At 46.1% G+C, this 23,417-nt stretch overlaps 1 protein-coding gene across 1 annotated transcript in view; it reads left to right on the forward strand.

Annotated features, from left to right (window-relative positions):
- The first annotated feature begins 11,047 nt into the window (after positions 1–11,047).
- Positions 11,048–23,417, forward strand: part of LAMA5 (laminin subunit alpha 5) — a 240,386-nt gene continuing 228,016 nt past the window's right edge. Inside the window, exon 1 of the mRNA XM_083360813.1 lies at positions 11,048–11,674. Within this exon, the coding sequence (XP_083216939.1) occupies positions 11,282–11,674 (393 nt within the window). The 5' untranslated portion in view covers positions 11,048–11,281. The remainder of the gene's footprint in view (positions 11,675–23,417) is intronic.

Raw genomic sequence — 23,417 nt, forward strand, 5'->3', positions numbered from 1 at the left:
GGACCCATCACCAGGTGACCGTGTGTTCTAGTTCCACCTTAGCATGAAAGCTGGCTGGGTGACTTTAGAACTCCCTTTTGTAGAGTAAAAGGAAAGGGAAGTCCTTTCAGATTTGCAACGTTAATGCAATGCTAATCTAACCTTACAATGAAATTAGCACTGGTTCTCCTGCCTGTGCTTCTTGTGAGGACTACCTCACAAGGCTAAAGATCCACAGTAAAAAAGATGCTTAATGTCCTGATGGAATACACTGAAATTCAGTTCTGTCTCTGTGCAAGTAAATTGTGTTGAACTCCACCACCCCCTTTACTTTGTACAATATCTGTCATAAAAATACAAGCTAGAAACATAAATTAAAATATATAAATAGGAGGAAGAAGAACTGTTAGAAATGTTCGTTGCCTTGTTTCTAAAAGTAGTAATGGAGGGTATAAATAAAAGAAAATAAATAAAAAAGATGCACCAAGCGATGCTTTAGACCAGTTTTATTTAATCTACTGTCCTTCAAATATGCTGTCATCTACCTCCATAACTTGGTCTCTCTCTCTCTCATCTATCTATCTATCTATCTATCTATCTATCTATCTATCTATCTATCATCTATCTATCTATGATTCTGGGTGACCTGCAACAAAGCTAAAACGAGTAAATAAATTTGTAAATCCCCATTAAAATGTCCAACAAATCTGTTCATCACTCAGGTATGGAGTTAAGGGGGGTTGTTTAAGTCAATCCACAAAACCAGACCACAATTTTCATTTTCATTATGAAAAACTTACTTGGATTCTAAACAGTTCATTACAGCCTTGGATTTTGGGAGAAATTCTTCAATTCATGTTACCAGATTTCCATCCGACTGATTTTAAAGTTTTTTTCAACATGATTTTACAGGTTTTGTATTGTACTAGCATTTTCACCTGTTATTAACTAATCCATTTCCTGTTTTTAATTTCACGTCCAGGCTTAACTGCTTATCATAAGTGACAAGCTGTGTAATAGACTCTATGGGAATTCAATGTGTATCATGCATTACGCAGAGCTGGCAGGCAGCAAGCAAGCACACGGATACTGTCCCAGGTGGCTTAATGCATTTGGTCTGAGAACAAAATGGTGTTCTGCTTGTGCAAATGTGCAAATCTGTTTGGATTGGCAGTTATTAGATTGGCAGTTTTCCTCCAGACTCCAGCGAGCCTTGTGCCAGCAGGCAAAATTAACAAGAGGCACAAATGTAAACTGCTTTCATGCTGTGTGTATAGCCTCAGGCCTTAAGTGGTTCATATTGTCTAAAACAGTGTTTCTCAACTTTGGCATCTTATAAGACATGTGGACTACAACTCCCAGACTTCCTCAGTCAGCAATTCTGGGTGTTGAAGTCCACACGTCTTCAAGTTGCCAGGGTGGAGAAACGCTGGTCTAATAATAGAGCCAGTCTTGCATACAGGTGGTCCTTGACTTATGACCACAGCTGACCTGAATTTCCATTGCTAAGCAAGGTGGTTGCTAAGTGAGCTGCACTCAGTTTTACAACCTTTTCCCACGATTGTTAAGTGAATCATTGCAGTGATTAAGTGAGCCAGGTGGCCATTAAATAAATCCGGCTTGTCCCCTTGGCTTTGCTTGTCGGAAGCTGACTAGGAAGGCTGCAAATGGTGATCCCATGACCCCAGAGACTGCAAACTTTGTAAACACTTGCTGGTTGCCAAGTGCTCAAATTTTGATCACATGACTGGGAGGAGGATGCTGCGATGGTCGTAAGTGTGAGGACTGGTTATAAGTCACTTTCTCAGTGCCGTTGTAACTTCAAATGGTCTCTAGGTGAATGACTGTAGATCAGGGGTCCCCAACCCCCGGTCTGTGGACCAGTACCGGGCCGCAGCATGCCAGCAACTGGTCCGCACAAACAAGCAAAGCCCCATCCGCGAGATGCAGGCAGAACACAAAACCACACACCCCGCTGGTCCGCGGAAAAACCTCTCTCCACGGAACCGGTCTCTGGTGCCCAAAAGGTTGGGGACCTCTGCTGTAGATCGAGTACTACTTGTGTTTATGAGTTAGGTTTGACTCATTTTCCATATATTGTTTGCCATTATCATCACAATCACAATCGGAATGCGATCTCTGATTTGCCAATCCATGTCTTAACCCTCTTATGACAACATTCCCCCAAACAGATAGATTCTGGCTTCTTGCAGGATCACTGCTAGTTCTGCATTTCTGCTATGCTGTACACTAACTCTTTTATTTAAGCTTTGTAGATCCACCACCATGCTAAATATCTAGACTCTAGGGCAGAGGTAGGCAACCTTGGCTCTTTTATGACTCGTGGACTTCAACTCCCAGAATTCCTGAGCCAGCATAGCTTCGAATGGTGCGGGAGTGTGAACGGATTTCCAGAAAACATTGCAGACTACAAGAAGAACCATTTGCGCTTCAGTTTGAGATGCAGACAACACAGACTCATCCCCAACAGCCTGCGCCTGTCTTCAGCGGTGAAGGGACCCAAGGCAGAAAAACGTCCTGCAGCCAAGAAGGCTCCGCACCCATTTGCACTGCTCAGGTGACCCTGAGGACACAGGTAAACCTCCAAGTGGCCTCAGTGACTCTCTAAAAGAATGCAAATGACCAGCTGTCTGCAAGGAATACAAATCCTTCCATTCCCCACCATCCAGTCAGAGCCAAAGAAGCTTCTTGGATGAGAAGCGAAACGTCTTCAAACAAAACCAAGAAAGTCCAGTTGCCTCCTAAAAAGCACCTTTGGGACAACCTCCATGTTGGATCCCAAACCGTGATTTGACAGCTACTATTGCTGGGTTCAAACGCCAAGCTACTCCAAACCATGCCAACCGCATTATAAAGTGCTTTAGGGATGCACATCCATGCTGTGTTTTGCATTTGTAATTCCAGCCCAGGCTTGTCAAATGAAATCGGATGGTTGCCAGATTTACGAATTAAAGGAGTCAAGAATTGAAGTTCTATTCTTGTCTTACGCCAGAGGCCTCCAAACTGGGCAACTTTAAAGACTTTTGGACTTCAACTCTCCAGAATGGCTGGCTGGGGAATTCTGGGAGTTGAAGTCCGCAAGTCTTAACTTTGCCAAGCTGGAGACCCCTGTCCTACACGGAAGAGTTTGCTTGTTTTTAATTACTAAGGGGTCTTGGAAGTTGCCATGGGGGAGGGGGAAGAGCAATGAGGAACTAATTATAATTTTCCCTTGCCTGCATTTTTGATCCATTTGTGGTGCAGGGAGAGAGGAGGCCGTAGGGAGCCGTGGTGGCGCAGTGGATAGAATGCAGTAAAAGGTAAAGGTTCCCCTGCACATGCGTGCTAGTCGTTTCCGACTCTCGGGGCCGGTGCACATCTCCGTTTCAAAGCCGAAGAGCCAGCGCTTGTCCGAGGACGTCTCCGTGGTCATGTGGCCGGCATGACTAGACGCCAAAGGCGCACAGAACGCTGTTACCTTCCCACTGTAGTGGTCCCTATTTTTCTACTTGCATTTTTACATGCTTTCGAACTGCTAGGTTGGCAGAAGCTGGGACGAGTAACAGCAGCACTCGGGATTCGACCTGCCAAACTGCCGATCTTCTGATCGACAAGCTCAGCATCCTAATGCACTGAGCCACCGCGTCCCTATTAGAATGCAGTACTGCAGGCTAACTCTGCCCACAGCCAGGAGTTCGATTTTCACCAGCTCAAGGTTGACTCAGCCTTCCCTCCTTCCAAGATTAGTAAAAAGGTTTCAGAATGTTGGGGGCAATATGCTGACTCTGTAAACCGCTTAGAGAGGGCTGTAAAGCAGTAGATAAGTCTAAGTGCTATTGCTATTCAGGTTTGCACCCTCTTCTAAACTGGTGTCTCATCTTTTTCCCAATCACTCTTCTCTCTCTGCTGGTTCTTATCCATTTTTTTTGGGTTTTTTTAACGTAAAGTTTTTTTTTAAAAAAGTATTCTTTGCTATGTAATTTGGCCATACAGAAAAACGCCAAAGGGCTCTTTACGAATTGCTAAGGGAAAATAAATCCTTAAACAGCAAAGATTCTGCAGGTTTGCATTCGCCTTGAATAACCACTGCCTCTGTGCAACACTGTATGGATTTTTTTTTACAACTATTCTGAACTGTGGGACCACTTCAAAAGCAAGGCATGGCTTCCTCTTGGTGCAATTCCATATTGAATAAGGGGACAAACAAAGCTGGAAACGGCACTTTGCAAAACAGGAAACCAGTTTTTCTGCATAGAGAAAAGAAAAAAGGAATCAAACATCTCAAACGAATTTCCGTGTGTGGACACAAAGTGACCTGCACACTATCAAAACCACATTCAGACACGCTCTTCCAAGCCAGGAACCTTCAAGTTGAAAACCCAGCCCATGCAGGTAGTCCTTGACTTACGACTACAGCTAAGCTCAAAATTTCTGTTGCTAAGTTAGACATTTGTTAAGCGAGCTTTGCCCCATTTTACGATCTCACTTGCAGCACTTGTTAAGTGAATCACTGCAGCTGTTTAATTAGTAACACAGTAAAACTGGCCTCCCCTATTGAGTTTGCTTGTCAGAAGGTCACAAAAGGGACCCAGGGACACTGCAACCGTCATAAATATGAGTCAGTTGCCAAGCATCTGAACTTTGATCATGTGATCATGGGGATGCTGCAATGGCCGTTGTGTGAAATATGTTCATAAGTCACTTTTTTCAGTGCCATTGTAACTCTGAGCGGTCACTAAACAAAAGGTTATCATTCGAGGATGACTGTCCGCTCTTCCTTGTTGTTGTTGTTAGCTGCAAAGTTGTGTCTGACCCATCACGAGCCCATGGACAACGTTCCTCCAAGCCTTCCTGTCCTCTACCATCTTCTGGAGTCCATTTAAGCTCACGCCTCCTGCTTCAGTGACTCCATCCAGCCACCTCATTCTCTGTCGTCCCCTTCTTCTCTTGCCCTCCACCTTTCCCAGCATTAGGCTCTTCTCCAGTGAGTCCTTCCTTCTCATCAGGTGGCCAAAGGATTTGAGTTTCAGCTTCAGGATCTGGCCTTCTAAAGAGCAGTCAGGATTGATCTCCTCTAGGACTGACCGGTTTGATCGCCTTGCAGTCCAAGGGACTCGCAGGAGTCTTCTCCAGCACCATAGTTCAAAGGCCTCAATTCTTTGGCGCTCAGCCTTTCTTATGGTCCACTCTTCCTATATTTTCACAAAGGCCAGGAAAACCTTCCAAGCGGAAAACCCAACCAAAACAAGAGACTTTGCATTGCTCAAGGAAATATAGTTCCATCATTCTTCTCTCCGGGTAGCTGTTTTAATGCAGAAATTAGCTTTTTAGCAGAACCAAGGATTTAGTAGAGTGAAGAAAAAAAAAGATTTCTGGCTTGGTGAGAAACTGGCACGAAAAACAGGGCCTTCTTTTAAAATTCCCAAGCTTAGCAAGCTATTCAAAGCAAGCGTTTAAATGTAGCGTTGAAAACTCTCCAGGAAGTCATTCCTAATTGAATGGAGTTGGGCTGCCGTGCTTCAATGCTCCTTTGCAAAGGGGGCCGAGGCACCTTGGGTTACATGAAAATTGCGCTGGGAAGTCGTGACATCATGTCAATACCATCTCCAGTAGCCCTGTGCCAAGACTGAAGCAGCTGGAGGGTGAAACGGCTTAAGCTTGCCTTAGCGTGTCCGTTGAACGTTTCCCGCAACTGTCCAATTCACCCAAGAAACTTCTGCTGACACCGCAGTGGTTCCTACCCTCTGCGGCAATAAAAGAATCGGCCCTTTGTTTCGTAGAATGGCAGCTAGTTATTCAATGGCCCTAGGCAACGTCTCACTCAGTGGCAAAAATAAAACCCCACATTCATTCCGCACAAGAAAAACACTGGCGCCCAACAGTTCAAAATCCAGCCTCAATATGGTCACGACAAAAAATAAAGACCAGAAAGGTTGCGCAAACAGAAAAGTGTGGTGGGCACCCGCTAGAAGAGATTATGCTTCTTTCCAGCTGCAAACATCCCCTGCCCCTTATTTTGCTTTGAATGGCACAGGGAATCAGGGCAGAAGGCCTCCTAACAAAGGAACGAAATAAACAATTTATGAAATAACTATCCAGGGCTTTTATTGGTGAAATCCAGGATTTTGAACCAGAAGGATCATTCTGATATTTTGTTTTCTCCAGGGGGGGGGTCTAAAAACACGTGTCATCCATCTACTTAAATATAAAAAATCTCATACTTCTTGATCTCCTGTAATGAGGAATATTACAGACAGTCCTTGATTTACAACCATAATTAAACCCCAAAATTTCCATCGCTAAGCGAGCCGGTTTGCCAAATGTCTGGATTTTGATCAGGGGACCATTGGGATGCTACAAAAGGTAAGTAAGTGTGAAAAACTGTCATAAGTCACTTTTTTTCCAGTGTTGTCGTAACTTTGAATTGTCATTAAATGGATGATTGGGACTACTTGTATTCGTTGGGAGATGCAATGACCTAGAGAAATTGAGAGGGTATTGGATTCAATGACCTTAATATACTCTTCAAATTTATATTTCAGGAGGTACAGTAATAATAATGAAGGGTGACTGAAGGAATTGACCTTGTTTTAGCCTCGAGAAAAGATGCCTCACAGGCAGTACGATAACATCTTCAAATCCTTGATAGGGCAGCTTTCTCAATCCTGAAAAGAAAGTCATGCAAACCTGTACAAAATTGCAGAGTATAGGATGCAAAATCATCTTTTCAAGTTACAGGAAGGAAATGTCTGAATATAAAGTTTATACTGTGTGTGTGTGTGTGTGTATGTGTATATGTAATATATATATTCCATATAGTAAAACTACAGGTTATCCTCAACTTACGACCACAATAGAGCTCAAAATTTCCATTGCTAAGACAATTGTTAAGTGAGTCCGTCCCATTTTACGACCTTTCTCGCCACAGTTCTTAAGTGAATCACTACAGCTGTTAAGTGAGTAACATGGCTGTTAAGTGAATTGGGCTTCTCCACTGACTTTGCTTGTCAAGTCATAAAAGGGGATCCCATGACCCTGGGACACTGCAACCGTCATAAATATGAGTCGGTTACCAAGCGCCTGAATTTTGATCTTGAGGATGCTGCAATGGTTATAAGTGTAAAAAAAACCCGGTCATAAGTCGCTTTTTTCAGTGCTGTCATAAACTTTTAATTGTCACTAAACGAATGATTGTGGTGGCGCAGTGGTTAGAATGCAGTTCTGCAGGCTACTTCTGCTGACTTCCGGCTGCCAGCAGTTCGGCAGTTCAATTCTCACCAGCTCAAGGTTGACTCAGCCTTCCATCCTTCCGTGGTCGGTAAAACGAGGACCCGGATTGTTGGGGGGCAAGACGCTGACTCTCTAAACCCCTTAGAGAGGGCTGTAAAGCACTGTGAAGCGGTATATACGTCTAAGTGCTATTGCTATTATAAGTTGAGGACTACCTGCATTTGTTGGGAGATAAAATGACCCAGAGAAATTGAGAAGGTATTGGATTCAATGACCTTAATATACTTTTAAAATTTGTATTTCAGGAGATACAAAGCAGAGGCTGTATTTGCAGGTCATGTATCTTTATACGAATGCGAACCACATTATTACCCTGTGGTGGCTCCATCCACTTTAGGCTTGGAGTGGCCCATTGCTGGCCTGGCCACAATTTGGCATCAGCTGCAAAGATTTCCATCCTTCTCAGGTACCTTGAGACACATGGGAGCAGCTGGGAAGAGCTGCTCACGATGCAAGGAGAACCAGGTCTCTGATCTGCATCCAGCCGGGCCCCATTTTTGGGTACAGCCGACTGGATGCGTGTTTCAGGGACGTGAGAATCTTCTCTAAATAAAATTATCAGCTACAGAAGGTCTCACGGTGTTTTCAGAGATGCCGTGGGTGTTCCTGTGAAGATGTTGAGAATAACAAATCATATTTACATTATGTTGGTCTTCCTGCAACACAGTCCCTGATTATAACCCTTGATTTTCCTCATCAAATTTGGAGGAGCTGGCAACAGGTAGCACAGAATTCAAACCCAGGTTTATTTAGATTTTTTTAACTCACCTTTATTTTTATAAATAACCCAAGATGGCAAACATATCTAACGGCCCTTCTTCATATTTTCCCCATAACAACAACCCTGTGAGGTGGCTTGGACTGAGAGAGAGTGACTAGTCCAAGGTAATGCAGCCAGCTTTCATACCTAAGGCGGGACTAGAACTCACAGCCTCCTGGTGATTGGCCTAACCATCCAGTCGGCTTTCATGCCTAAGGCAAAACTAGAACTCATAGCCTCTTGATGATTGGCCTAATCATCCAGTTGCTTTCATGCCTAAGGCGGAACTAGAACTCACAGCCTCCTGATGATTGGCCTAATCATGGAGGTTTCCCGACACTCCCATGTAACACCTCTACTCCGCGAGCTGCATTGGCTTCCAGTTGCCCTCCGGGTGAGATTCAAGGTGCTGGTGATGACCTATAAAGCCCTGAATGGCTTGGGTCCGGGATATTTGAGGGAACACCTGCTGCCAGCATCAAGCTCCCTTCGTCCAGTGCGCTCACACAGGGAGGGTCTTCTCAGGGTGCCAGCGGTAAAAGATTGCCGGCAGATAACACCCAGGGAGAGGGCCTTCTCGGTGGGTGTGCCCGTGGAGCTCAGGACTGCCCCTGACCTTCGTTCATTCCGCCGGGACCTGAAGACTTGGCTTTTTGAGCTCTCCGGCCCAGGCTGAGAATTTTTAACTGGGGTTTTTATTTTCAGGGATAATGTAATCTTTTTAATTGTTTTTAACTTTTGTATTTTGTATTGGTTTGATTTTACACGCCCTGTAAACCGCCCTGAGTCCTTCGGGAAAGGGTGGTATATAAATCTAATAAATTAAATTAAATAAATTAAATTAATCATCCAGTTGGCTTTCATGCCTAAGGCAGAACTAGAACTCACAGTCTCCTGGTGATTGGTCCAAAATCAACTAGCTGCCTTTCATTCTTAAGGCAGGACTAGTACATGCAGATTCTTGGTGATTGGCTCAAATTCACCCAGCCAGCTTTTATGCCTAAAGTGGACTAGAACTCACAATCTCCTGGTTTCTAGCCTGGTGCATTGGACCCAACTGGCTAATTCAATTGCATTAGGCACTTCCTTTTAAAAACCAAAGCAAAGTAACTGAAGTCTTCTTCAATTCAAGCTTAAATGTTAAGCTCCTGAAAACAAAAATAACTTCCATTGCAATAGGTTGGTTTCCCCACCCCCCCAACTCCCAAGTCTAGCCTACAGTTCACATTTCCTACCTAGCAGTATCTCCCATGCAGGCGTTATTCGTGTCCCAACTTGCTTGGTGAGATCAACCCAGGTTGGCTAGTGCTTCCCCCTAGATGACTTCCTTTTTCAAGGCTTAAAAAATATTTTAGAATGAACTGAAGAGTATTTGAGGGTCACCTGCAACGGGGTCAAAACCCCATAGCCAGGAAGAACATCTCTCCTTCTGAATCCAAATATTCTGTGTTCAAAAATATAGAGCCAAATCAGAGTGGAGGGTGTGTGTGTGTGTGTGTGTGTGTGTGTGTCATTTTTCTCTCTAATTGCAAGATTGTCTTTAATAAAGGTAAAGGTAAAGGTTCCCCCGCACATGCGTGCTAGTTGTTTCCGACTCTAGGGGCCAGTGCTCATCTCCCTTTCAAAGCCGAAGAGCCAGCGCTTGTCCGAGGACATCTCCGTGGTCATGTGGCCGGCATGACTAGACGCCAAAGGCACACGGAACGCTGTTACCTTCCCACTGTAGTGGTCCCTATTTTTCTAGTTGCATTTTTACGTGCTTTCGAACTGCTAGGTTGGCAGAAGCTGGGACAAGTAACAGGCGCTCACTCTGTTACGCGGCACTCGGGATTTGACCCGCCAAACTGCCGACCTTCTGATCGACAGGCTCAGCGTCCTAACCCACTGAGCCACCGCGTCCCTCTTGTCTTTAATGTCTCCCCCCCCCAATACAGGTAGTCCTCGACTTACAGCAGTTCATTTAGTGACCATTCGAAGTCACAACGGCAGTGAAAAAAAGTGACCTGTGACCCATTATTCACACTTAACGACTACTGCAGCATCCCCGGGGTCACGCGATCAAAATTCAGCCGCTTGGCAAGGGACTCCTCTCCTCTTTATTACCACGGCAATTGCAGTGTCCCGGGAGTCACGTGATTTCCCCCTCTTCTCACTTTCTCACAAGCAAAGTCAACTCGGGTTCGCTTAGCGACCCGTTCATCGCTTTTAAGACTGCAGCGATTGGCTTAACCAGTGGGGCAAGAAAGGGCGTAACACGGCGGGGAGCGTGAGGGTGAGAGTGTGTGTGTGTTTGTGTGTGTGTGTGTTTCCCCCCCCCCAGCGAAACTCGCTTTAACACATATCTCACTTAGCAAGAGAAATCTAGGGCTCACGGATGGTTGCAAGTCGAGGACTACCCGATACTACGCGCTTTGCTGCAAACTCGCCCACCTTCCCCCCCTCCTCACCTCCCTCCCTCCCTCCCTCCCTCCTGCACCCCCCACCCTCCACCCCACCCCCCACCCCCGGGAGCCCAGAGGCAATCCCAGGCGAGCGTGCCAGGACTGGCCAGCCCGGACGGAGGAGGGGGAAAATAAAAAAAAATCCTTGCATCTACTCAGCCGTTTGCAAAAGGGAAGGAGAAGAGGGGGAAAAAAAGAGAATTTGGGGATCGAGGGCACCAAAGAGGCGCCTCTTTTCCCCCACCTTCATCCCCGGCGGCTGCTTTCCCCTCTTTGTCCCTCCCTCGTGGCCTCCTTTCCTGCCCGGCCGGTGGGCAGAAGGGGTTAAGCCAGGACGAGAGCCGCGAAGGGCGGCCGACAACAATGGGCAGCCTCCGGCAGGACTAATCCCCGCGTGGCCCGTCCCTCACCCACCCACCCACCCCCTCCAGCACCACTTCCCTCCCGGGGCCGCCTCCGCCGCCGTCGTTGCGAGCTGCGAGAGAAGGAACCGCGCCGAGCTGCTTACCGAGCGGCGGTCGCCCTACGTCGTACAGGGGTCTTCAAACCTGGCCCTTTTATGACTTGTGGACTTCAAGTCCCAGAATTCCTCAGCCAGCTTCGCTGGCTGAGGAATTCTGGGAGTTGAAGTCCACAAGTCATAAAAGGGCCAGGTTTGAAGACCCCTGCCCTACGAGGAGGAGCGCTCGTTTGGGGAGGCTCCTCCCGCCGCAGGTTGCAACTTGGCTCGACTCCGCCGAGCTGCCGGCGCCTATCTCTTCCACACACCCCGCCGGCTTAGGAGCTTCTTTTGGCGGTCTTTTGGGCCGGGATGCGGGGTCAGCCCGAGCGGCCTCCTCCTCCTCCTCCGGCGCTTGGAAGCTCCCGGCGGCCAAAGTCCCCGGGAGAAAACAACAACAACATGGCGAGCCGGCCGGCGGTGCCCGTTGCTGGGCTCCGGTGCCCGGGGCCGCTGCCGCCGCTGCTGCTCTTGGCTCTGCTGGGGGCTTCGTCGGGTCAGCCGGTCTCCTTCCAGGCCGACGTGAACGGCTACAGCTTGCACCCGCCTTACTTCAACCTGGCCGAAGGGACCAAGATCTCGGCCACCGCCACCTGCGGCCAGGAGGAAGCCGGCGGACGGAACCCCCCGCGCCCGGTGGAGGATTTGTATTGCAAGCTCGTGGGAGGGCCGCTCTCCGGAGGGGAGCCCAACCAGACCATCCAGGTTAGAGCGCTTCCCTGCCGGGGGGGTGTTTGGGTGGGTGGGTGGGTGGGGGAGGTTGTAGGGGTGAGGAAGGGGGAAAGGAACGGCTGCAACAAGCGTGGGGCTGGGTTTGGGTCGGGGGTGTGTGTGTCGGCGGTGCTGTTTTGGAGCGGAGAGCCTGCCGTCCTCCGCGCGGGTTTCCTGGACGGAGATAACGACCCCCGGAGGGTCGCGATGGGAATATCGGAGTTGGAGGGTTTTGGCAAGGAAAAGAAGCCTGGCTGAAAAGCAGACTCAGCCCAACTTCAGATCTTGTTCCCCTTTTCATGAATGCGTGAAAGCCGTGCCTCGAATTACCTCGCTTTTCCAGCTCGCTGCCTCCCCCCCTCCGCTTGTCCAGGCAGTTAGGACTTTGGGTAACTTCCTTCCTTCCTTCCTTCCTTCCTTCCTTCCTTCCTTCCTTCCTTCCTTCCTTCCTTCCTTCCTTCCTTCCTTCCTTCCTTCTCCTTGCCATTTCTTCCTTCCTTCCTTTTCCTTGCCACTCCTTCCTTCCTTCCTTCCTTCTCCTTGCCATTTCTTCCCTTCCTTCCTTTTCCTTGCCACTCCTTCCTTCCTTCCTTCCTTCTCCTTGCCATTTCTTCCCTTCCTTCCTTTTCCTTGCCACTCCTTCCCTTCCCCTTCCTTTCTTCCTTCTCCTTGCCATTTCCTTCCTTCCTTCCTTCCTTCCTTCCTTCCTTCCTTCCTTCCTTCCTTCCTTCCTTCCTTTTCCTTGCCACTCCTTCCCTTCCCCTTCCTTCCTTCTCCTTGCCATTTCTTTTTTTCCTTCCTTTTCCTTGCCACTCCTTCCCCTTCCTTCCTTTCTTCCTTCTCCTTGCCATTTCTTCCCTTCCTTCCTTCCTTCCTTCCTTCCTTTTCCTTGCCACTCCTTCCCTTGCCATTTCTTCCCTTCCTTCCTTTTCCTTGCCACTCCTTCCCCTTCCTTCCTTTCTTCCTTCTCCTTGCCACTTCTTCCCTTCCTTCCTTCCTTCCTTCCTTCCTTCCTTCCTTCCTTCCTTCCTTTTCCTTGCCACTCCTTCCCTTCCCCTTCCTTCCTTCTCCTTGCCATTTCTTCCCTTCCTTCCTTCCTACCTTTTCCTTGCCACTCCTTCCCCTTCCTTCCTTCCTTCCTTCCTTCCTTCCTTCCTTCCTTCCTTTTCCTTTCCACTCCTTCCCCTTCCTTCCTTCCTTCCTTCCTTCCTTCCTTCCTTCCTTTTCCTTGCCACTCCTTCCCTTCTCCTTCCTTCCTTCCTTCCTTCTCCTTGCTCCTTGCCACCCCTTCCCTTCCCTTCCCTCATCCATCCATCCAGATTACATTTATCTTCCAATTTTCTTCACTTCTGAACTGATTTCCACTTATAAGACAGGCATATACACACACCCTCTTTTGGTGATTGTGGCTTTTCAACGTACCCTTTGTATCTGTTAAGGTTCTCAGGTGCCCTTTTTGTTCATTGCTTTATAAAAGGGATTTTTCGCATTTGCTAACTTTCCTATCTGAAAAGGGTCCCTCGTGCTCCTCGCTCAACATTTATCGGAGAAAGTCCAGGAAATCACTTTGCCAAGCTGAATTTCTGGTCTGGTTAACTAAGTGAGGGAGAAAAATTATAATCAAAACTCTAGAGAAATGGGAGGAAGGATTTGCTCTCTCAAAAGGTTGGAGGGTGGTAGATAGAATTGGCTCCTTGAGCACTATGACTGCGGGTATGTTATTACAGGGTGTTCAGACTTAGGAGTAGAATGGCATGCTGTTCAGCACAAAATATGTTTGGACTTGTTGAATGGGAAGAAAAAAATCCTTGCTAAAGTTTTCTGCTGAGATTGAAAACATTTAAGCCTGACAGATATTGCTAGGGTGACATATTTTGCACGTACAGAGTACTTTTTAAAGAAGCATAGGGATGGCAAAAACAAATTGATCCATTTCATTAGTTCTGTTTAATAACTGTAATTATACATACGTATGTTGCTTTTCTCAGCTATTCAGAGGACTCCCATGTCCATATTGTAACTTAGCCCCATTGTGGGCAGGGAAGCAACTTGGCTTTAAGTTGAAGTAGCTACGGTTCTAAGCACTTTTTTGAATTGATTATTGCATTGAGTCGCTTACCTGGATATTCTGTAAAGACCTCAGAATGTGCCAGGTTAAAGCAGCAGTAGACAGTTGGAGAAAAGAGAAGTTAAATAAAGGAAATTGTCTTTATCAACATTTCAAGGCTTTGAGATAGAATGAAATGAGCCTTACACAAGAGTCATCTAACTTGCAACTTTCTATACAAAATAGTTACTTTTATGATGTGCCCCGCTAGAAAAATGTTCAGAGATCAACCTAATGCAAATGAAAATGCTTACGTTTTGTATTATGTATTATAAATGATTTTATGTAATATTTCCACCTTGCATCTTTTCAAATCTGATCAGCAGAGGTATAATTCTTAAGGTACTGGCCTACAAACCGAGAGACCATGAGTTCTAGTCCTGTTTTAGGCACAAAAGCTAGTTGTGTGACTTTGGGCCAATAACCAGGAGACTGTGAGTTCTAGTCCCGCCTGGGGCATGAAAGCTGGTGGGTGACTTTGGTCCCATCAGAAGGAGACCACAAGTTCCAGTCCCATCTTAAGATGTGAAAGCTCACGAGGTGGCTTTGGGCCAATCTGCAGGAGACTCTAAATTCTAGTTCTGCATGAAAACCAACAGGTGACTTTGGACCAGTGAATCACTTTCACCCCAACCCACCTCGCAGGGTTATTGTTGTGGGGAAAATAGCAAGGGAAAGAGTATTAACTATGTTCACCACCTGCACTTACTTATAATAAAATAATAAAAGGCAGGATAAAACCCTAATAAATAAACAGCTCAGAGAGAAGCAATACGTTATTTTTTTTAAAAAAAAAAGAATTGAAGATGGTGGTATAATATCAGCATTCCTTGTACTGTAACAGATTTATAGGCGTTCCATTTGTTCCGAGATTTGATCATTTTCTAAACGCTCTGCAAGAAAGGTGAACCCCAGACTGGAATTTTTTTTTAAAAAAAAGCACACTTAGCTGTGCCCCATGTACTGCAACAATGCTTATCTCATAGTGCTTGGAGGGGGGGGAAGGGATTTTTCTGTTTGTCCAACTTAAGCGGAGTGGGTTGAATTTTGAGAATCTTGATATAATGAAGCCCTCAAATTGTTTGCAGGAATGTGGGTGGGAGCCGAGGGTGTGTTAAAAGATAAACAGTTATTACAGGCTTATGTCTAAGCAAATGTCTGTTTCAAAGGGGCCCTTACCACAAGCACCCCGGGGACAAGAATTATCCCAGGAATGTGGCTGGCAGAAGGGTGCCACTCTTCAAGAGCTGGTGCTTGTCAAAATGCTAACAATCCTGAACATCTGGATGGAGAGATCCCAGTTGCGGAAGGGGACTTGTTAAAAGAAGGAGCAGGAGAGTGTGAACCACTAAGCTCTGATTTCCCAGAGTTGTTGTAAATCTTGTAAGGGCAATTACAGTAGTTGGGAAAGAAATGGAATCGGAAACCTTCCCCGGTGGGAGAAGACGAATCAAAGCAGCTGGACTTCTGCCTTTGCTCCTGGAGTAGGAAGCAGCTAAGATCCCAGTTGACAGAATATCAGAGTTGGAAGGGACCTTAAAGGGACCTTCTCATACACACACACACACACACACACACACACACACACACACACCGCTCATGCAGGAGACCCTATATCATTTCAGAGGAATGGCTAAATAATTTCTTGTTAAAAACCGCCAGTGATGGAGCATCCACAGCTACTGGAGGCAACTTGTTCCTGCTGGTTAATTGTTCTCATTGTTAGGAAATTTTTCCACTGTTTCTTCTCCTGCCTTCTGGTACTTTGTAAAAATAGGTTGAACACCCCCCCCACCCCTTCTTTGTGGCTGTCCCTCAAATGAGGGGACACTGTTATCATAACAGAATAACGGAGTTGGAACGGGCCTTAGGGGGGGGTCTTCTAGCCCAGCCCCCTCCTCAAGCAGGTGACCCTATACATGCCAGACAAATGGCTGTCCAATCTCCTCTTAAAAACCTTCAGTGATGGAGCACCTACAACTTCTGGAGGCAGGCTGTTCCACTGGTTAACTGTTCTCACTCCCATGAAATTTCTCCTTAGTTCTAGGTCAGTGATGGCGAACCTTTTAGAGTCCGAGTGCCCAAATGGCAACCCAAAACCCACTTATGTATCGTAGGGCGCCGGGTGGGCGTGGCCCATTGGGTGGGTGTGGCCCATGGGGTGGGCGTGGCTGCAGTGGTAACTGCAGACTGGGGTGGGACTAAAAAGTTCAGTCAATCAATTCCAACTTTGCAAGATCTTTTTTTTCCCCGCGAGAAGTTGAAATTGTTGAACAGTGCACGTGCCCATGGAGATGGCTCTGCGTGCCACCTGTGGCACGCGTGCCATAGGTTCGCCACCACGGTTCTAGGTTGCTTCTCTCCTTGATTAGTTTCCATCCATTGCTTCTTGTCCTGCCTTCAGGTTCTTTGGAGAATAGGCGGACCCTCCTCCTTGTGGCAGCCCCTCAGATATTGGAACACTGCTAACATGTCACCCCCTAGTTCAGGGGTGTCAAACTCAATTTCACTGAGGGCCGCATCAGCATTGCGGTTGCCCTCAGGGGGCCGGGTGGGTATGGCCTGGGTGGGCGTGGCCTACTGGGTGGGCGTGGCTAGAGTGTGTATGTCCTACTGGGTGGGCGTGGCCAGCTCTACATCGTTCGCATGAAGGGCGCCTATGGGGGCCTGGGCAGGAGTGGGACAGATCTGAGGGTCTCTGACAGAAGGAGGGTCTCTGGGCCAGGGCCAAGGCAGTGGGGGCCGTTCCCTCACTGTTTCCAGGATGGCTTCGCGGGCTGCATGAAACCACTTCGCGGGCCGGATCTGACCCCCGGGCCTTGTGTTTGTCATGTCTGCCTAGTTCTTCTTTTCAGTAGACTAAACAAACTCAGTTCCTGCAACCATTCTTTATACAGTGTCTCTCCCTAATCCATCTGTGTTGCTCTTCTCTGCACTCTTTCTAGAATGCACCTGGGTGGGTGAGGAGGACCAGGTTGTACTCACAGATAAAACAACTGTTCTCACAAAGAAGTGGAGAGGTAACCATAACAAAGCACAGGGTGGTCTTTGTTTCTCTGGAACGGATGCTTTTACCAAACCGGTTTGGTGGTTCTCTAGCTTCGGAAGCTGAGCAGGTTGAGGCCAGATTGTTTGAGTCATTCATTCATTGGATTTCTATGTTGCTGCCTGAGAGGAAACTTCTAGGGAACACCGTACACGAGGGTTGCATTGGTAAACTGGGGAAAAAAATTCCTAGAAGGGTCAAACGACTTTTATGTTGTTGCTAAGAAAAAAATAATAATCGAGGTTTTCTCCGTGAAGTCACCAGGAATGGAACTCAACTGAAAGAAAATTAATTCTGGTAATAAGCGACCATAACTTCAGCAACTTGAAATCTCCAGTAAACAGTCAGCTCACCTATACGTTGGTTTGCAACTTCATATAGAACATACCTTGTCAGTTGGACAAGTGGTTTAGATTACAATACATGGTAATTTAGAAAGAGGGTGGATAACCTGCATTCTATAGTATTTTCATATGTGGTCTACTTTTGGTTTGATGGACAAATATACCAACAAATCAGAGGAACACCCATGAGATCACTACTCTTAGGACTCATAGCAGAGACTGTATTGCAGCATTTTAAAACTATAGCGCTCCCATCCATGTAACCAAAAGCCTGGATTCAGTATATAGATGATACCAGCATCAAGTTCCCTTCGTCCAGTGCGCTCCCACAGGGAGGCTCTGCTCAGGGTGCTGCCGGTAAAAGATTGCCGGCGGATAACACCCAGAGGGAGGGCCTTCTCAGTGGGTGCGCCTGCCCTCTGGAACCAGCTGCCCGTGGAGCTCAGGACTGCCCCTGACCTCCGTTTATTCCGCCGGGACCTGAAGACCTGGCTCTTTGAGCTCTCTGGCCCAGGCTGAGAATTTTAATTTTAATTTTAATTGGGGTTTTTACTTTTTTTTTCAGGGATTGATGTAATTTTTTAAATTGTTTTTAACTTTTGTATTTCTTGTTTTAAATACCCTGTAAACCGCCCTGAGTCCTTCGGGAAAGGGCGGTATATAAATCTAATAAAAATAAATAAATAAATAAAATAATAAAAAGGGACAACTAGACAATTAGGAAGAAGGGACAACTGACAGAGAATGAGGTGGCTGGATGGAGTCACTGAAGCAGTAGGCGTGAGCTTAAATGGACTCCAGAAGGTGATAGAGGACAGGAAGGCCTGGAGGAATGTTGTCCATGGGGTCGCGATAGGTCGGACACGACTTTGCAACTAACAGCAACAAAGAAGATACGTGAAACAGTCAACATCTTCAAAGGAAATACAATTCACAAGGGAAGAAGCAACAACATATTACCCTTCCTAGATATTCTCATTACCAAAGGAAATAGCAGCAAATTTGAAATGCAAGTCTATTGAAAAAATACCCACCTTAACCAGGTGTTTACTACCAAAGTGTTCCAGTATCTCAGGGGCTGCCACAAAGAAGAGGGAGTCAAGCTATTCTCCAAAGCACCTGAAAGCAGGACAAGAAGCAACGGATGGAAACTAGTCAAGGAGAGAAGCAACCTAGAACTGAGGAGAAACTTCCTGACAGTTAGAACAATTAACCAGTGGAACAACCTGCCTCCAGAAGCGGTGAATGCTCCAACACTGGAAGTTTTTAAGAAGAGACTGGACAACCATTTGTCTGGAATGGTATAGGGTTTCCTGCCTGAGCAGGGGGTTGGACTAGATGACCTCCAAGGTCCCTTCCAACTTATTATTAAAGTATGAAAGTAACAACCCAACTTCCCACAAGAGGGGCTGTGTAAGAACATTATTCAGATGAGCACAAACACACTGCAGCAACTCAGGACACCAGAAAAAAGAAACACACCATCTATACAACTTCTTCCAACAAGAAGGATGCTCACTCAACTTCATCAAAAAGTGCCTGAGCAGTCAAACTAACACTGCACAACCAACAGAAGTTGTGAAAAAGATAATGCTGCTATTCCTGGAGAACATCTCAGATACAGCCAAGAGACTATTACAAACACACAGCATCACTGTAGCGCTACGCAAACTAGCCCAAACCTCCAAAATATCTTAAGTAAACCAAAATACTCAATAGTCCAGGAAGAAAAAACAGGACTACAGCTACAACATAGTGTAAGGACTGTAACAGCCGTTAGGAAGAACAACAGGCAGAGGACTAGCAGAGTCCAATAACACCATCTAGCAGTCAGATGACATGATGAAAACTCCTTAATTTAAAAACACATGGACAGACTCAACCAACTGAGAAACTGTGAACATCGTGGTCCAAACTAAACTCAGAAACAGAGCTTGGCACGTGGACAAATCAGCCGTCAGCAGACACATGGAGATAAACCACATTTACACACCATTATTATTCTTATGGTTCATTGCCCGGTCAGCCAGATGTTCAGATGTTCAGAATGGATTATTGTGGTTCGTCACACAGTCAACCAGATGTTCATTATTATTTTTCTTTGTGGCACAGTCAGCTGGATGTTCGGACTGATTTTTTATCCACCTATTGAGTTCTTCCCAAGGACCTGAGCTAGGCAGATGTGGATGTTTGATAGTGTTACAGACTTCATCGCAGATATATGCTCCAAATGAAGCTTGCCTTTTGCAATTGACTGATGGTGAATTTTTCAGTGGCAATGGGGTTCAAGGGATGCTCCAATTGTTTTCGGATTGCACCCAAGCTGCCTGTTACTATTATGATTGTTATTACATTATTTGCTGCCCCTCTTGTGGTTTGAGAAGATTCTGAGCAATGTTCAAAAGATACAATAAAAAGGTTAAACAGTAAACAAAAAGACCAGCACACCTCCTTACAGCAATCAACACCCAGATAAGCAGGGATTAACACCAGACAAACAATCAAGTAGTAAACAATATCCGAATCAAGGAATTACTGTATCAACGAAGACAAACAATCGAGCAATAAACAGCAGCCTAATCAAAGAACTGCCAAGGAGTAAACCACACACCCCACCAACACTGACAGGGCAAGCTACTGTATATAGAATTCTTTGTTGGCCAAGTATGGCTGGACACACAAGGAATTTGTCTCCAGTGCATAAAGCTCTCAGTGTACATACAATGTAAGTCAGGAGCAAACCACACACTCACTAGAACTGATGAAGTTACCTAGTCAGGTAATGAGATGCCTGCAAGAAAACAACCAAGTTCAGAGAGCATCAAGGAGCTCATAGACTCCTTCTTAGTTTTTCCTTATTCCTTTGATTAGTTATGTGCCAACAAGTTGATGTTGATTCTTAGCAACCACATAGATTTCTCCAGGATAACATTTCCCTAACCTGGTCTTTCAGGTCTTCTCATGTACCGTAGTTATGTAGTCAGTTAAATTTTGGTGATGAACCAGTTCTGCTGATTTTCGAGGAGGTTAAAATTAAGTTGGTGGGCTATAACAGAGGTCCCCAATCTTTTGGGCACCAGGGACCGCTTTCGTGGAGAAGGTTTTTCCACAGACCAGAGAGTGCGTGGTTTTGTAATTTAATTTAATTTAATTTATTAATATTTCTATACCGCCCTTCTCCCGAAGGACTCAGGGCGGTGTACAGGGCAAGAATAAAACACAAAGCTACAAAAATTAAAAAGTAATTAAATACATGCCCAACAATAAATACATTAATAAAACCCCAATAAAATGATAGTAAAACCCCACCAATCCCCCCTCAGGCCAGGCCGGCTTGTTCGAACAGGTATGTTTTCAGATCGCGGCGAAAGGAGCGAAGATCGGGCGCCGTCCGGAGCTCTACCGGTAGCTGATTCCACAGCTCCGGGGTGCCCACAGAGAAGGATCTCCCCCTGGGGGCCACCAATCTACATTCTCTGACCGGTGGCACCCTGAGGAGGCCCTCTCCGTGGGAACGCACAGGGCGGAGGGAAGTTGACGCCGGCAGCAGGTGTTCCCTGAGGTACTCCGGACCCCTGCCATGTAGGGCTTTAAACACCATGACTAGTACCTTGAATCTCACCCGGAAGCTGCCTGCATCCCATGGATGGGGTTTTGCTTGTTTGTGTGGATTGGTTGCTAGCATGCTGTGGACCGGTACCGGTCCATGTTTTTGAAGAAGACCTGAATTACAATTTGCCTCCAGAAGTTGTGCTCTATCAGTAGACATTTCTAAGAAGAGATTGGACAATCATTTATCTGAAATGGTGTAGGGTTTCCTGCCTGAGCAGAGGGTTGGAATTAGAAGACCTCCAAAGTCCCTTCCAACTCTGGGTGGGTTTTTTTTTGGTTATTCTTATACTTTCTGCTTTGGCCTCACCTGTTTCCTGACCACAAGTAGCTACAGATAATTCTACACTGGAAGTTTTAAAGAAGAGACTGGAAAACCATTTATCTAAAATGGTATAGGGCAGTGATGGCGAACCTTTTAGAGACTTGAGTGCCCAAACGGCAACCGAAAACCCACTTGTGTATTGTCGGGTGCCGGGTGGGCGTGGCCCATTGGGTAGGCGTGGCCCATTGGGTGGGTGTGGCCCATTGGGTAGGCGTGGTCCATTAGGTGGGCATGGCTGTGGTGGTAACGGCAGACTGGGTGGGACTAAAAATTTCAATCAATCAATTCCAACTTTGCAAGATCTTTTTTTTTTGCCCGTGAGAAGTTGAAATTGATTGATTTATTAAACCTTTTTTTTTTGCATATGGCGGTGGAGGCCTAAAGAAAAAAGGTTTTATAAAACTCAGCTGAAGGCCTAGGACTGGGGTGACGGTGCGCATACCCACAGAGAGGGCTCTGCGTGCCACCTGTGGCACCCGTGCCATAGGTTCGCCACCACAGGTATAGGGTTTCCTGCCTGAGCAAAGGGTTGGATTAGATGACCTCCAAGGTCCCTTCCAAATTATATTATTATTATTATTATTATTATTATTATTATTATTATTATTATTATTATTATTATTATTATTATTATTTGCTGCCTCTGCTCTTCCATCTGTGTTATTGTTCATTGGGCAGAATGTCAACCAACATAAGGTAGTGTGTGTGAACAATTGATGCTGACCCTTTACAACTAGTCCTCAACTTACAACCATTAGCTTAGTGATTGTTTGAGGTTACAGTGATGCTGAAAAAAGTGACTTTTGACCAGTTTTCATACTTAACGACCGTTGCAGCATTCCCACGGTCACGCGAGCAAAATTCAGACGCTTGGCAACAGGCCTGTATTTATGGCAGTTGCGCTGTCCTGATCATTGGCACCTTCGCAGCTGGCTTCCGACAAGCAAAGTCAGTGGGGTAAGCCAGATTTGTTTAATGACCCCATGATTCATTTAACAACTGCAACGATCCGCTTAACAACTGTGGCCAAAGAAGATCGTAAAACTCACTTAGCAACTGCCTTGCTTAGCAATGGAAATTTTGAGCTCAATTGTGGTCATAAGTCGAGGACTATCTGTATTCAGATGACCTCCTTGGCTATTAAGGTCCCCAGACTGGACTCGGAGTGAAGGGTGTGAATTGGCACAACTTCCTAAGCAATAGAATTGCCCAGCCTTAGTTTCCAACTTTCAGCCAGACTGAGAGTTTGAGTTTCAAAAGAAGTTTGTGTCCTGCTTCTTTTGAACGGGCTGACTTTTTCGGTAAATCCGGCTGCCAGAGCAATGAACGAGTCCAGGATTCCTGAAAACTGCTTTTTTATTTCGAGTTCTGAATAGGAAGATCATCCTTGGAAGTGTTACTTCAGATTTTGCTACTGAATCTCGGAAGAGGCTGTGTTTTTCCCACTCAGAGGCTTTAGTGAAAGGACAGCTGACATGTTTCTTTCATTCCATTCCAAGTGGAACATACATCATGGGGGTGTTTCGGCATCCTGATAAGCCAGAATTTATGAGAATTCTGGCTTATTGTGAACAGAATAAATGTGCTGGTCTATGAGGCTGCTGAATTGTTTGGCTCTTCATTGCCAAGGGGAACACTTGAATTGTAAACATTTCTTTTATGCTTCCTTTTATTGTGGTTTCCGAGCTTGAATCCTCTCGAACCAGAAGAAATCATGGTTTATAGTCAAGGGGAAGAGTTTGAGACACCTACTTTGTCCTTTCCAAAAAACAAACAAACCATGGAAACAGCTTGAGGGTCTGGCTAGCTCTCCCTGAAGAGAGCAGAAGTCAAAACAAGAAATCTATACAGGTACTCGCTGACCCTGACTGAATTCTAGTTCTGCCTTAACTATGAAACCTGGCGTGGGGACCTTGGTCCAGTCACTCTCAGCCCAACTTGCCTCACAGGTTGTTGTTGTGGGGAAAATAGGAGGAGGAAAGAGTATTATGTATATTTGCCACCTGGAGTTATTTATACATACAGACAGACAGACAGACAGACAGACAGACAGACAGGGATGCGGTGGCTCAGTGGGTTAGGACACTGAGCTTGTCGATCAGAAGGTCGGCAGTTTGGCGGGTCGAATCCCGAGTGCTGCATAACAGAGTGAGCGCCTGTTACTCGTCCTAGCTTCTGCCAACCTAGCAGTTCGGAAGCACGTAAAAATGCAAGTAGAAAAATAGGGACCACTACAGTGGGAAGGTAACAGCGTTCCGTGTGCCTTTGGCGTCCAGTCATGCCGGCCACATGACCACAGAGACGTC

The sequence above is a fragment of the Vipera ursinii genome (genome assembly GCF_947247035.1).
Source record: "Vipera ursinii genome assembly, chromosome: 3".
NCBI lineage: Eukaryota > Metazoa > Chordata > Lepidosauria > Squamata > Viperidae > Vipera > Vipera ursinii.